The 12374-nt window shown below is 45.6% G+C and overlaps 1 protein-coding gene across 3 annotated transcripts in view; it reads left to right on the top strand.

The window, feature by feature from the left end:
• The first annotated feature begins 455 nt into the window (after positions 1-455).
• Positions 456-12374, top strand: part of LOC136647714 (cystathionine gamma-lyase-like) — a 28571-nt gene continuing 16652 nt past the window's right edge. For 2 of the 3 annotated variants that reach the window (XM_066623431.1, XM_066623429.1), the window contains exons 1-5: positions 456-719; positions 3929-4010; positions 5255-5350; positions 8245-8354; positions 10812-10943. In XM_066623431.1, coding sequence (XP_066479528.1) covers positions 558-719; positions 3929-4010; positions 5255-5350; positions 8245-8354; positions 10812-10943 — 582 coding nt within the window. In that variant the 5' untranslated portion in view covers positions 456-557. The remainder of the gene's footprint in view (positions 720-3928; positions 4011-5254; positions 5351-8244; positions 8355-10811; positions 10944-12374) is intronic. The other variant, XM_066623432.1, reaches the window with a different exon arrangement.

Below are 12374 nucleotides of genomic sequence, written 5' to 3'. Positions count from 1 at the left end.
TTTTTAATACAGTAGACTTAATGTTTTCACCATACAAGACTGCATTTGGAGAAAGGTTACAGATCTGTTCTTTGAACAGGCTACCATGCATATGCTTTCAGCAATGAGAGTCAACGGGACTTACTCCTGGGTAGGACTGCAGCCTAGGATTGTTACAATGATGTCACTTCTGGTCGTGACAGATTCTCATTCTCAAAAGTGGGTCCCGCTGCTAAAAGTTTGACAACCACTGTTTTGTAGGATGTAACTGGAGAATGAAGAGCAGGCAGCGCTTCACCCCCCCCCCCTTGCAGCAGAAGCAGAGCAGCACTACCGCAGCCTGCCCTTTTGCCCCCGCCCGACCGCTGCCCCCGCGCCCGGAGAGGGCGGAGAGCTGTGCGCCAATGGGAAGCTCCGCTGCCCCTGTCTTAGGGCGGCCGCGGGCTGCGTTGGTGACCTGCTCGCCAGCCCGTGCCTGCAGAGCCACTTTGCGTAAGGAAGCAACGCGCTCGGAGGCGTCCGCTGCGCCGAGCCCCCCGCCTGGCCGCTCCTCCGCCTGCCTCTCGCAGCAGCCTGCAATGGAGAGGGCGCCGGGGAAGAGCTTCCTGCCGCCCTTCAGGCACTTCGCCACGCAGGCCATCCACGTGGGGCAGGAGCCGGAGCAGTGGCGCTCCCGGGCCGTGGTGCCCCCGATCTGCCTCTCCGCCACCTTCAAGCAGCGCGCGCCGGGCAAGCACGCCGTGAGTGGGGCTGGGCTGGGCGGGGCGGGGCTGCACTCCTGCCGCACTCTCCGGGGGGAGCTCCGTGGGCCGCAGTGGGACTTGCTCCTGAGCAGACAGGCACAGGATTGGGCCGGGGGGCAGTGGGAGTGCCTGGACTCACCCCCCCCCCCCAATCTCCTCTGAGCGGGTTTCCCGTCGGGGCTGGACCTGAGCATCCTTCTGAATGCCGCTCAAGAGCAGCCGGGCGGCGGGGGGGCCACGACTCCAGAGAGTCTGGCTGGCTTCCGCCTGTGCCCACCTCCCTCTTCTCTCAGTCTGGGTCTCCTCGAAGGAAAGTGCTGGGCTGTTCTGGAAGTGCAACTCTGGAATCCCAACACTGGTATCCTAAATGAGACAAGAAGTAGAAAGTTGTGGTTATTTTGTCCACATGATACATTTAAACCACCTAGTTAGACTTCAGAAGCTGCAGTGCAAAGAAATGCTAATCTCAGAACCTGGATCAGGGATCAACTTTGGGGATGCTGGACCTTTAACAATTGTAAGGAAGAGGGAATTTCAGCAGGTGCAGCTTGTCATCTCACAGATGAAGTTCTCTCTCCTACACAATTGTTAAAGGTCCAGGATCCCTAAAGCTGAAAGTTTTCCCACCCCGATATAGATGATTATGAGTATACCATGCCTTTGACTCATCTATTAGCGATGACTAGGAGCCCAATCCTATACTTGCCCAGCACCAGCACTGCGACAGTGCTCTGCCAGTCAAGGCCATAAACCCATCAACTCTAACTGCCCTTAAACACTTTATGTCACCAATCTAGCTTACAGTTTCACACCTTAGTGAACCAGATGGGTGACTTCCAATTCTAACGTATATGTTGCTTCTCAGGTGGACCCACTACTTTAACTTGCAGCAGTCAGCGGCCTGGGTTACTATAAGGAAACTACCCTTACATATTTGAATAAACACCAACTTCAGCTCCTGATCCTGCCCTGCTCCCAGCTCTGGCCAAAGCCCCAAGATACAAGTAGTGGACCTGAACACAGCGTATGGTAGCTGTGGTAGTGGCTGAATGGCCCTGGATTCAGATACATCTAGGAAACCCTCCCCCCCCCCCGCTGCTTAATAAGACACATCTGTAAAGGTAAGTACCTCATTCTAGAACAGGGCTGCCCAAACTCCGGACCGAGGGCTGGATTCAGCGTTCGGCTGAATCCTTCCCTCCCGTGACCAGTGCTTATTGTTCTGGAGTGACGAGGGTCTTCATGTCCCCAGATCAGGACAACGCGATTCTCTGACTGGTCACATCTTTGTGGAAATCTGGGCACAATGCCCGCTGGGGCATTGCACCATAGACACAACTGGCCCGAGCATCATGTCATCCCGATTTGGGGACCTGAAGTTCCATGGTGCTTTGGAACAATAAGTGTCGGTCATGCTGGGGAAGGCATTCCCAGTGCGCAGTGGTTGCTACTTTGAGCACCGCTGTTCTAGAAAGTTAAATGTGGTTATACATAAGGAAAGACAGGCACTTAGAAAAGACTAGAATAGCATAATATAGACAAATTTCAGCAGTATAAAAAACAAAATCTAACTCTTTGTCTCACCAAGTATAACTCATATCTCCTGAACTGTTCTTATCAGCCCACGTTGCCACAGTCAGTGGTATCCATGAGGAAAAGCAGAGGCAAAAGGCAAAGCCAAGAAAAGAGAGAATGTCTTAGTAAAATGGTGGATCTTTATACCTGACTCCCGTTCCTCAACCAATCTGAAGTCGGAACCTGCCAAACTTTCCACTAGGCTACGTGAGTGGTAGCCACTTACTCATGGCATCTTGCCCCCCTGAATCTCTTGGCTGCAGCTCACCTTGTAATCAGGATGTCCTTGACCAATTAACTAGATATGCAAGAAGGAATCTAATCTAGAGATTGGCATGCTGCAACCACTTCCCCAGAACAAAGTCCTTCTCAACACATTTAAAGGGGCACTTTCTCACTGTATCCAGGCTGCACACTATGAAACATAAAATGACTACAGGCAGAGGCCTACATTACTTTTAGTCAGCTTAGAGCCTAATCCTGAGCTCGGTGTGCTGGCTTCATGTGAGATAAGAAAATGAATGAAAATACAATACACTTTGGAAACCTTGCCAAGGGAGAAGCAGTTTCTGCTGTACAGCAAGTTTCTCTGAAATGGGATTATGAAGAAGTACCAGTAGTTAATAGTACATAAGAGCTAGTAAATCATTTGTGACTTTAGACTGCAGTTATTTATGAACTCTTTACCGGGGTAAATGTTGTTCCAGTTTATTTTTTTAGGTGTTCCTGGATGGTACTTCTTAGGGCCCAATGCTATCCAATTTTCCAGTGCCGGTGCAGCCGCAATGCAGCCCTGAGGAAAGGGAACTAACATTTCCTTACCTGGAGGAGGCCTCCATGACTGTCTCCATGACATCCTCTACTGCAGGATGCAGCACATGCCCTGTTGGCACAGCTACACTAGCACTGGAAAATTGGATAGGGTTTGGCCTTTCGTTAGTATCAGAGTTCCAACTCTGTCTGATGCTGTTTCTGGAGATTTTTTTCTCCAGCGTAATGTAACGTTGAAAATTTCTGAAGGGCTTGTTGAAATCTCCAATGTTGCTTTCAGGAGACATCTTCAGATTGTGATTCCTGGAGATTCATGGCCCTTCTTGGAGAGTTGGCTACTCTAATACTGTATTAGTATGTCTAGGGGAAAACCAAATTAAAGGAAGGAGGTCTGTGCCCCAATTCTATGCCCTATCACTTGCACCAATGTAGCTGAGCCATAGAGATGCATGTTGCATCCTACTGGGGTGGGGCACTTTGCTTAGTGTTGACCAGTAGTTCACAAAAGCTTGCCTGGCAATCTCACAATGAGCCCAAGGGAGTAATGAGTTCATTGGCATCCAGCATTTTCAGTTGGCCAAATTCAATATGCTTCCATGATTCAGATTTTTCATGTAACTTAAAATATTTTTGTTTGGTGAAAAAGCAAATGGAGGTTGAGGGAGTTTATGAAAGTTTTTCAGACTTCTGTGAAAACAGATTGTCAGGATTCTGAACTCCATGCTCAATAGCGAATTATGTTTTTTTTGGGAGGGGGAACCCATGGAGTCGGGGAGAAAATCTCATGCAATTAATTTTCTACCTTCCTTAAAGATATTCAGTTAATTTACCTTTACGTGTAATGATATGTCCTCTTCTAGGGTTTTGAATACAGCCGTTGTGGAAATCCTAGTCGAAATTGCTTAGAAAAGGCTGTTGCAGCACTGGATGGTGCCAAATACTGTAAGCTGTCAACAATTTCACCATTTGTCTATTTATTTATTGGCAGATTTATAGACCTCCTTTCCGTAGGTAACAAAACCTTTCACCCAAGGTGGTTTACAATGCAAGGATCATAATAAAATCACCGAACTTAAAACCACAGTAGCCATAGAACAGCCTAAAGACTGCAGCCATAGAACATAAAATCATAAAAACATAAGATCAGTGTTTTCCCAACTGTGGGTCAGGATCCACTAGTGGGTCGTGGGTTGATTTCTTGCAATATTAAAAAAAACAAAAACAAAACACACACTTTGCAATCACTTCCCTAGTTTGCAGAAGAAAATTGTTACCTGATATGAGGTCATCTTCATATCCCCAAATTAAAATGTCACATTTTCTGATTTTCTCTTGTAATTGGCATGCTGTAGATCATGTGTGAACCCAGTTTTAGCCTCTTGTCTGGCCTGGGAGTCCCCAATTCCACATCTTGTTCTCCAGTGGAGCCTTCTGGGTACCCTGGAATGACTGTAAAGGTTTGGGGAAACAGTCTTTCAACTCCATTTTTAGGAAATGTCTAGCAAATGTCTACACATACTATATGTAAGGTCTCTAGCAGCCTCAAGAGCACAGGACCCTTATTAATTATTATTATTATTATTATAAAAATTTCTTTCTAGATCATTTTTTGTCTAGTGGGTTGTAACAGAGTGTCATTTTTAAAAGTGGGTCCTGGTCCTAAAAAGTTTTGGAAGCACTGCATTAGAGATGATAAAAACTTCAGCAGTCCCCTCCCATTATCACCACCTTTCAGATCTATAAATATGAAAAATAATGATTTTGTGCAGTGTGGGCTGAAGTTTGCCTACAACAAAAGCATATTGGGTGGGGGAGTTAAACCATTGATTTTGGTAGTAGGCACACCATAATGGAAGGTGCATTACCTGGTGTGGATTAGCGAGTACTGAAGTTAGGCATGTGATGTACATATTTTCAGCTCCTACAAAAAAGTGTTCAACAGTCTGGAGAAGGTGGGCACATATTTTTGTTTCGAGATAACACCATTGTGTCAACATTTGGGTCAGAGACCCAAAGCTTACGCAAGGTTCTCTGAACTTATTTACAGTGAATTGCCCCTTGAAAACACATGCATGTTTCTTAATAGTATGCAAAGGCTAATGTTTACAGGTATTTTGGAGAATATTTGTCGATGCTAAGGCACATTTTAAATAACTTTTCTCTTTACATCTTTTTTTTCATTTTAGGTTTAGCATATGCTTCTGGATCAGCAGCTACTGTGAATATTGCACATCTACTAAAGGCAGGAGATACTATTATTTGTACAGATGATGTCTATGGAGGTGAGCATTGTGTCTGTATATGGTAGGTCTTAACTGTCTTAGATGTATATCTTCTGGGTTGTAACCGAGAAGTAATTTAACCTGAGTTTAGTCTGAGTTTGCAGTACATTTCTTCTTGAGTTTGCACTTTTCTTTCCATCACTTAATAATTTCAGCCAGGAGAATGACTTCTGTGTCAATAGCCAAGAGGTCAAACCACACAGACAGAGCTGTCACATTGCATCAGACACAACATTTGTAGTCTAAGAGCCCAATCCTGAACGGGGCACCTCAACAGCGTGCAGCAGTGCAAAAGCTGCTACTGCTACATCCTACAGCCATGTGGCAGCCAGCAGAGGTCTTCTTGGGGGACATTTGTATCCTTTCCCCAGGTAAAGCCCCAAGCCCCGCAATGGAGCCTCTCAAGTCTGCGCCAGTTATTTTGCGATGCCGAGTTGAGAGTCTCTCTGTTAAGCCAGAAAACCTGACACAGAGGTCAGGATCTGGGTGAGCAGAGCACCACCGTTCCTGCCCCCTCCTGCCCTGCTTCCTCTCCCTGTCTTGGAATAACCCCCCCCCCCCCCAACATGTCTGCCATCTGGAGCTCTTCCTTTGTCCCAGGCAACATTCAACTGGCACTGGGCTCAGTGTAGACTGGTGCTAGACTAGTGCCAGCACTGATGCGGCACAGAGTGTCATGGACGTGCCCTGCAGCACATTTGTGACACTCAGCACTGGTGCTAGGGCTCAGTACCGGTTTTGGTCCACTTCAGGATTGGGCCCTAAGACAGAACCCACTTTCAGGTGTGAGTCTTGTGCGGCCCAATCCTATGCAAGTTTATGCAGAGCTAAGTTCTACTGTGTCAATGGGGCTTTCTCCCAAGTAAGTATGTATAGGATAGCCTCCTTGGCAGTGGACTTGTCTAAGTGGCTGAGCTCCCAGTCACACTAAATTTTGTTTGGTCCCTTTTCTATTGCATGTATACTTCATCAAACTACAGTTAAGGCCCCTTCAGCAGCCTGATCCAATACTGCAGTACAGTAATAGCATAACAGAGGCGCTAATGGTCCCTCCTTTACTATGGAATTTGCACATGTGTACACACACACACACACACACACACACACACACACACACACACACACACACGTCTTGGAAATGGGTGGATTTTTGAGCTCACTATTTAGCTTTCTAAAGGCTAGTAACCCCGACACAGCTTATTCACATTTAAGATCTCTTTGTCCCATTGAATCAAATGGGAGTGTACTTCCTTTAAAACAATGTGGACAGTGCTTCAAAGTAATACGATTTTTGTTTTATGCTCCATTTTTCAAACACCAGAATAAATACGTTTTGTGAAATAACTGGGGTGGTGCAAAATTTCACTGGGTGAAAGGTGGGACTTTATTATAAGGGATCTCTGTGCTGCTGACTTGTCTGGTACGAGCACCTAGACTTTCTGAACAGCGGCCAAAGGTGACTTGGGTGCAAGCAAAATAGGTCTCAATTTACTCTAGCTAAGAGCAAGGTTGGTCTAATCATATACCCCCCTTTTTACTGTCTCCTATCTCATAGCAGGAGAAGGGAAACATGTTTACCACAAAGGCTAGGAGGATATTTTGGCTCAGTCCTTATTTGAATGCAGACTGATATAGGTGATGTTACTCCTGCTTTTCCAGGAGCAGTGGTGTAGCTAGTGGGGGAGTGGTATTTCCCAGACGCCACCCTTGGGGGTGATACCACTAGTGACCAAAATTGCTAAAAACATGGTTATTAGGAATATTACCATCATGTTATATACCATTTGATGCAAAATTTACAGCAGAATGCAATGCAACAAACTGGAGTGAAATATCTCCCTTCTATCAAAAGTTATGGCCAAAAAAGCCCCTGAAAATAAAAATGCAACTGTCTTATGTAACAAAAGTACTATTGACCAGAATGGACCAATGAGACTAATTGTTTAAAGAGCCAATGAGATGTTGTTATGACACAGCATGGAACCGATAAGGTGTTAGCATGGTGACATCTAGCAGGGGGGGTGACACCAGGGGTGGATCTAGTGTTTGTGTTGGGGGGGGGGCATGAGCACCACCTTAACTCCCAAGCTCAGGTCAACCAGGTGGTAGACCTGGGCTCCTGGTTGAACTTTGACCTCTATGCCAAAGTTTGCTGGATGGGTATACCTTGATAAGTCATGTAAAATGGAGTAATATTTGTACCCAAGTGCTTTTTAAAGCATTCCTTCTGTAATTCTTTATGTTGAGTTTTGGGTATATACCATAACTGTATTCCATACCATCTGTATCAAAGTTGGTGCAGAATTTTTTTAGGGCTAATTCCTATCCTCTTCCCCACTGCCAATGCAATTGTGCCAAAAACGTGCATACTGCTTCTAGCAAAGGTGGGATGACCTTAGGGCAAACAGGAGGAAAGTTTGCCTCTTAGTAAGCTATGAGGCCACCTATGGATCTCTGTGGGGAGAAAAGGGGAGGGGAGCTTCACAGTGGAAAGGATAGGATCAGGTGTGCCCCATTGCTACCAGATCCACCCCCTCTGCTACCTCCCAGCCCAGCTACATCCCCAGTCTTCCTTCTCCCCACCCAACCCCCCCACCCCCACCACTGACTTGCCTGGTCCCGCAGGCATGGCAGGATCCTTAGTTCTGTTGTTGCTCACTTTCTCAAGAAGGGCAGAGGAACAGGCAATGATGCTCCTTGATATTGCAGCAGAGGATATTGGCATCCCCAGCCTCTGTCCCTGACCCCAGCCTCTGACACTGCAGGAGCTGACTCCTGACACTGATTCTATGCCATATTAGTCCTATTGTGTGTCCAGTCTACTGACACACTAATTTCATTAGCGGGAAAGGAGTAAAGTGCAGATTGTAAAGATGAAACTTTTCTGATCTTAGGAACAAATGAGTATTTCCGAAGAATAGCATCAGAGATGGGACTGAAGACTGTTTTTGTTGACTGTACCAAACTGGAAAATCTCGAGGCTGCCATCACACCTGAGACCAAGGTAACCAAGGAATGCTCATACAATAGTGTCTACAACATGCCTGAAATGACTTTATTCTGCTTCTTGATTTCTTTTATAAGCCTTTTATAAGCTCAGCAAAAACCCATGAGTTTGACCATAGCTATTCAAGGCAAAAGGGTAGAGTGAAATTAAAGTGATTTTGGTACGTGTGTCCAGCACTGGCTGTGGTGGAGTAAGCTCTTGTTTGGTAAGAGGTCAACAAGATTCTGGGATGTAGCTCTAATATGTTCCCTCTTTGCAAATTGCCCTTAATGTTTGCTCTGGATCAGGGGTGTCCAAACTTTTTGGCAGGAGGGCCACATCATCTCTCTGACACTGTGTCGGGGGCCGAATTAATTTACATTTCAAATTTGAATAAATTTACATAAATGAATATATTAGAGATGGAACTTATATGAATGAATGAAGGTCTTGCAATAGCTCAAGGCCTATAAATGTCCTTGCACAAAGCAAAGTTAGCCTTTCCTTCACTGCCACTGCTGCATCACAGATGTGAAACAGCAAGCCATGGAGGGAACACTTGTCCCACAGCTCATGCAAGAGGTCAAACAGTCATCTTCACACTGAGAGCAGTTGGGTCAGGCCAGCATGGGCTCCAGCAAGTCTTCAGAGGGCCACATGCTCATTGGAGACTAGGGGTTCCCCACGGGCCGGATTGTGAGTCCCTGAGGGCCGCAAGTGGCCCCCGGGCTGGGGTTTGGGCACCCCTGCTCTGGATCTTTAGCAACATCCACTTGAATGGTATAAATTTGCAGTTGTAGAAAACCTACAACTGGGCCAGCTTTTGCTCACCATGTGGACTATATCTTGTTGGCATCCCCTGTTTCAGCTCTTTCTGATCACCTGTGCTGTGGGGTTGCATGTCTAATAAAGGACTATGCAGAGTGCTTTGTTTTTGCTGAGAGTGCTTTGATAGTCATGTTTTCCTTGGGGTTTTCTTGTTCCTGTGTAAGAGCCAGCAGCCAACTGTCATAAGAACATAAGAACAGCCCCACTGGATCAGGCCATAGGCTCATCTAGTCTAGCTTCCTGTATCTCACAGCGGCCCACCAAATGCCCCAGGGAGCACACCAGATAACAAGAGACCTGCATCCTGGTGCCCTCCCTTGCATCTGACATAGCCCATTTCTAAAATCAGGAGATTGCACATACACATCATGGCTTGTAACCCATAATGGATTTTTCCTCCAGAAACGTGTCCAATCACCTTTAAAAGGCATCCAGGCCAGATGCCGTCGCCACATCCTATGGCAAGGAGTTCCACAGACCAACCACATGCTGAGTAAATAAATATTTTCTTTTGTCTGTACTAACCCTCCCAAAACTCAATTTTGGTGGATGTCCCCTGGTTCTGGTGTTATATGAGAGTGTAAAGAGCATCTCTCTATCCACTTTATCCTTCCCATGCATAATTTTGTATGTCTCAATCATGTCCCCCCTCAGGCATCTCTTTTCTAGGCTGAAGAGGCCCAAACGCCTTTCCTCATAAGGAAGGTGCCCCAGCCTAGTAATCAGTTCTTTATCACAGTGGGCTGACATCTGACCTTCTGGAGACTCTGCAGTACAGGGGCAACCTTTTTGAGTTGGATTGGCAGTTCAGTTGGGTTGGCAAAAAGTGCCCTGGAACAGACACAGCAACTTCAAATTAGTATAGTAGGACTGTTCTGGTAGGCTGAATGGGGTACGTTTTCTTCCCTATCCCATTTAGTATTCAGCAGATCTTAGGCAGTCTCTGTCATTGATGGGGGTGGGGGCAGGATTCTCTCATTAGTAGAATGTGTAACTTTGCTGAAGCAAACATCCTCTGTACCACAATATAGAGGGCTATGCTATGTTGTTAATGCATCATCGGGTGGGCATATATGAAAGAGTGTAACAGTGCTAAGTGTTTAATAAAATATGTTTGGCTAGACTTGTGTTGATCACTGCTCTTAAGAAGACTTATGATACCATTCATAGGATCAAAAGTGCTATGTGTTCTTGTCCCCTGTAACCTCCTGAAATAGCAGGATAATCCATCTTTCATCTTTCCACAAATTTAATCTACAAACCTATTTTTGAATAGAATGTTTGTGATAGACACCTATTGAGAGGGGAAAGATGAGATATAATGTGTGGGTGGGTGATTGCAGGGAACTCTGAAATATTTTGGCATGCAGAGTTTAAAAGTCTAGAAAGTTGGTTTCATTGCAAACCTTGTGATAGCGTATATGGAGCAATCAATTTGCTGCAATAATTAAAACATCTACTGATGAAAATGAGCAATGCAAGAGTGCAGCTGAAAAGTCTAGAATACACAAATACTATAACTTTCTAGTGTTTTCTACCAATACGGGAAAGGAAGACAGAAATGCTCTGATATTGGCAATACCTCAAGCACTAGTATAAATGATGCGTCATAACTTTTACTAACAATTTGACTTCTCCAACTAACAGCTTGTCTGGATTGAAACCCCCTCAAATCCGACGCTGAAAGTTATCGATATTCAAGGGTGTGCCGATGTGGTCCACAAGCATAAAGACATTCTTTTAGCAGTAGACAATACATTTATGTCTGCCTATTTCCAGGTAAGCTGATCCTGTTTTGACCGACTGGTTCAGTTGTTGAATTTTGGATATGTGAGTAGCACATCAACAGCAGTGATGTAACTGAACTTTCAGAGGTCATGAAATTGAGCTACCGTCAGGCACTTAAGGACAGATTTTCTGGCACGTAAAAAGGGAAACAGGGAACAAGAAGTCAATCCAGCGGTTAGGTTGATATCCTGTTTCTTCTTGTCTGGAGCCAACTACAGCACAGTCTGTGCATGTTTACCCTCACTGTGCTCAATAGGTTAATTTCCTGGTAAGTGTGTCTAAGATTGAAGTTGTACTATCTATTTGCACTGTCCGTATCGGAAGACTTTATCAAAAAGTCTTTATCAAAAAGCAAAAAATCAAAACTTTAGATATAGGCTGATGGGTTCTGAGCTGTCTGTGACAGATCAGGAGAGAGATCTTGGGGTGGTGGTGGACAGGTCGATGAAAGTGTCGACCCAATGTGCGGCGGCAGTGAAGAAGGCCAATTCTATGCTTGGGATCATTAGGAAGGGTATTGAGAACAAAACGGCTAATATTATAATGCCGTTGTACAAATCGACAGACAGAAGAAAATATTTCTTTACTCAGCGTGTGGTCGGTCTGTGGAACTCCTTGCCACAGGATGTGGTGCTGGCGTCTAGCCTAGACGCCTTTAAAAGGGGATTGGACGAGTTTCTGGAGGAAAAATCCATTATGGGGTACAAGCCATGATGTGTATGCGCAACCTCCTGATTTTAGGAATGGGTTAAGTCAGAATGCCAGATGTAGGGGAGAGCACCAGGACGAGGTCTCTTGTTATCTGGTGTGCTCCCTGGGGCATTTGGTGGGCCGCTGTGAGATACAGGAAGCTGGACTAGATGGGCCTATGGCCTGATCCAGTGGGGCTGTTCTTATGTTCTTATGTTCTTATGTTCTTATGACTGCTGAGAAGCTCCCCCTTCCTGGACATTATCGTACCATCACTAGGTGAGGGTGGTCTTAACATCAGAGGCTGGTCCAACCAAACTGTGTGTCAGGCTTGCAGGGTAGCCAAAGAGAGCTTGACTGTATTGTGTTGTTAGAAAGAACAACTTAATGAAATACAAAAGAGGATGTAAGTAGAAGCAGATATAAATATAGGGGGGGTTAGATGAAGAAATGCCTGCATAAGCAGGTGATGCATTTGCAAAATAGAGCTTACACACAAGAACAGGCAAACTACACTGGACACTGTGCTGAGTGTTTATGGGGCGGGGGGAGGGAGGGAAGGTAAGATAGCAAAAGGCTGCTAGAGCCCTGGAGCTCCAGGCCTCTGCAGTCGGTTTGGTAATGACTCCTCAATGTTACACTCGTCTTCCAGTAGCATACCACTACCAAAATGCATGGTCCCTGCCTTTGCAATCTGAAGTTCATCACAGGATTTTTGGCCACCTTCTCCCT

This window comes from Tiliqua scincoides, chromosome 4 (genome assembly GCF_035046505.1).
Source record: "Tiliqua scincoides isolate rTilSci1 chromosome 4, rTilSci1.hap2, whole genome shotgun sequence".
Classification (NCBI taxonomy): domain Eukaryota; kingdom Metazoa; phylum Chordata; class Lepidosauria; order Squamata; family Scincidae; genus Tiliqua; species Tiliqua scincoides.
This window is presented reverse-complemented; position numbering and strand designations above follow the sequence as displayed.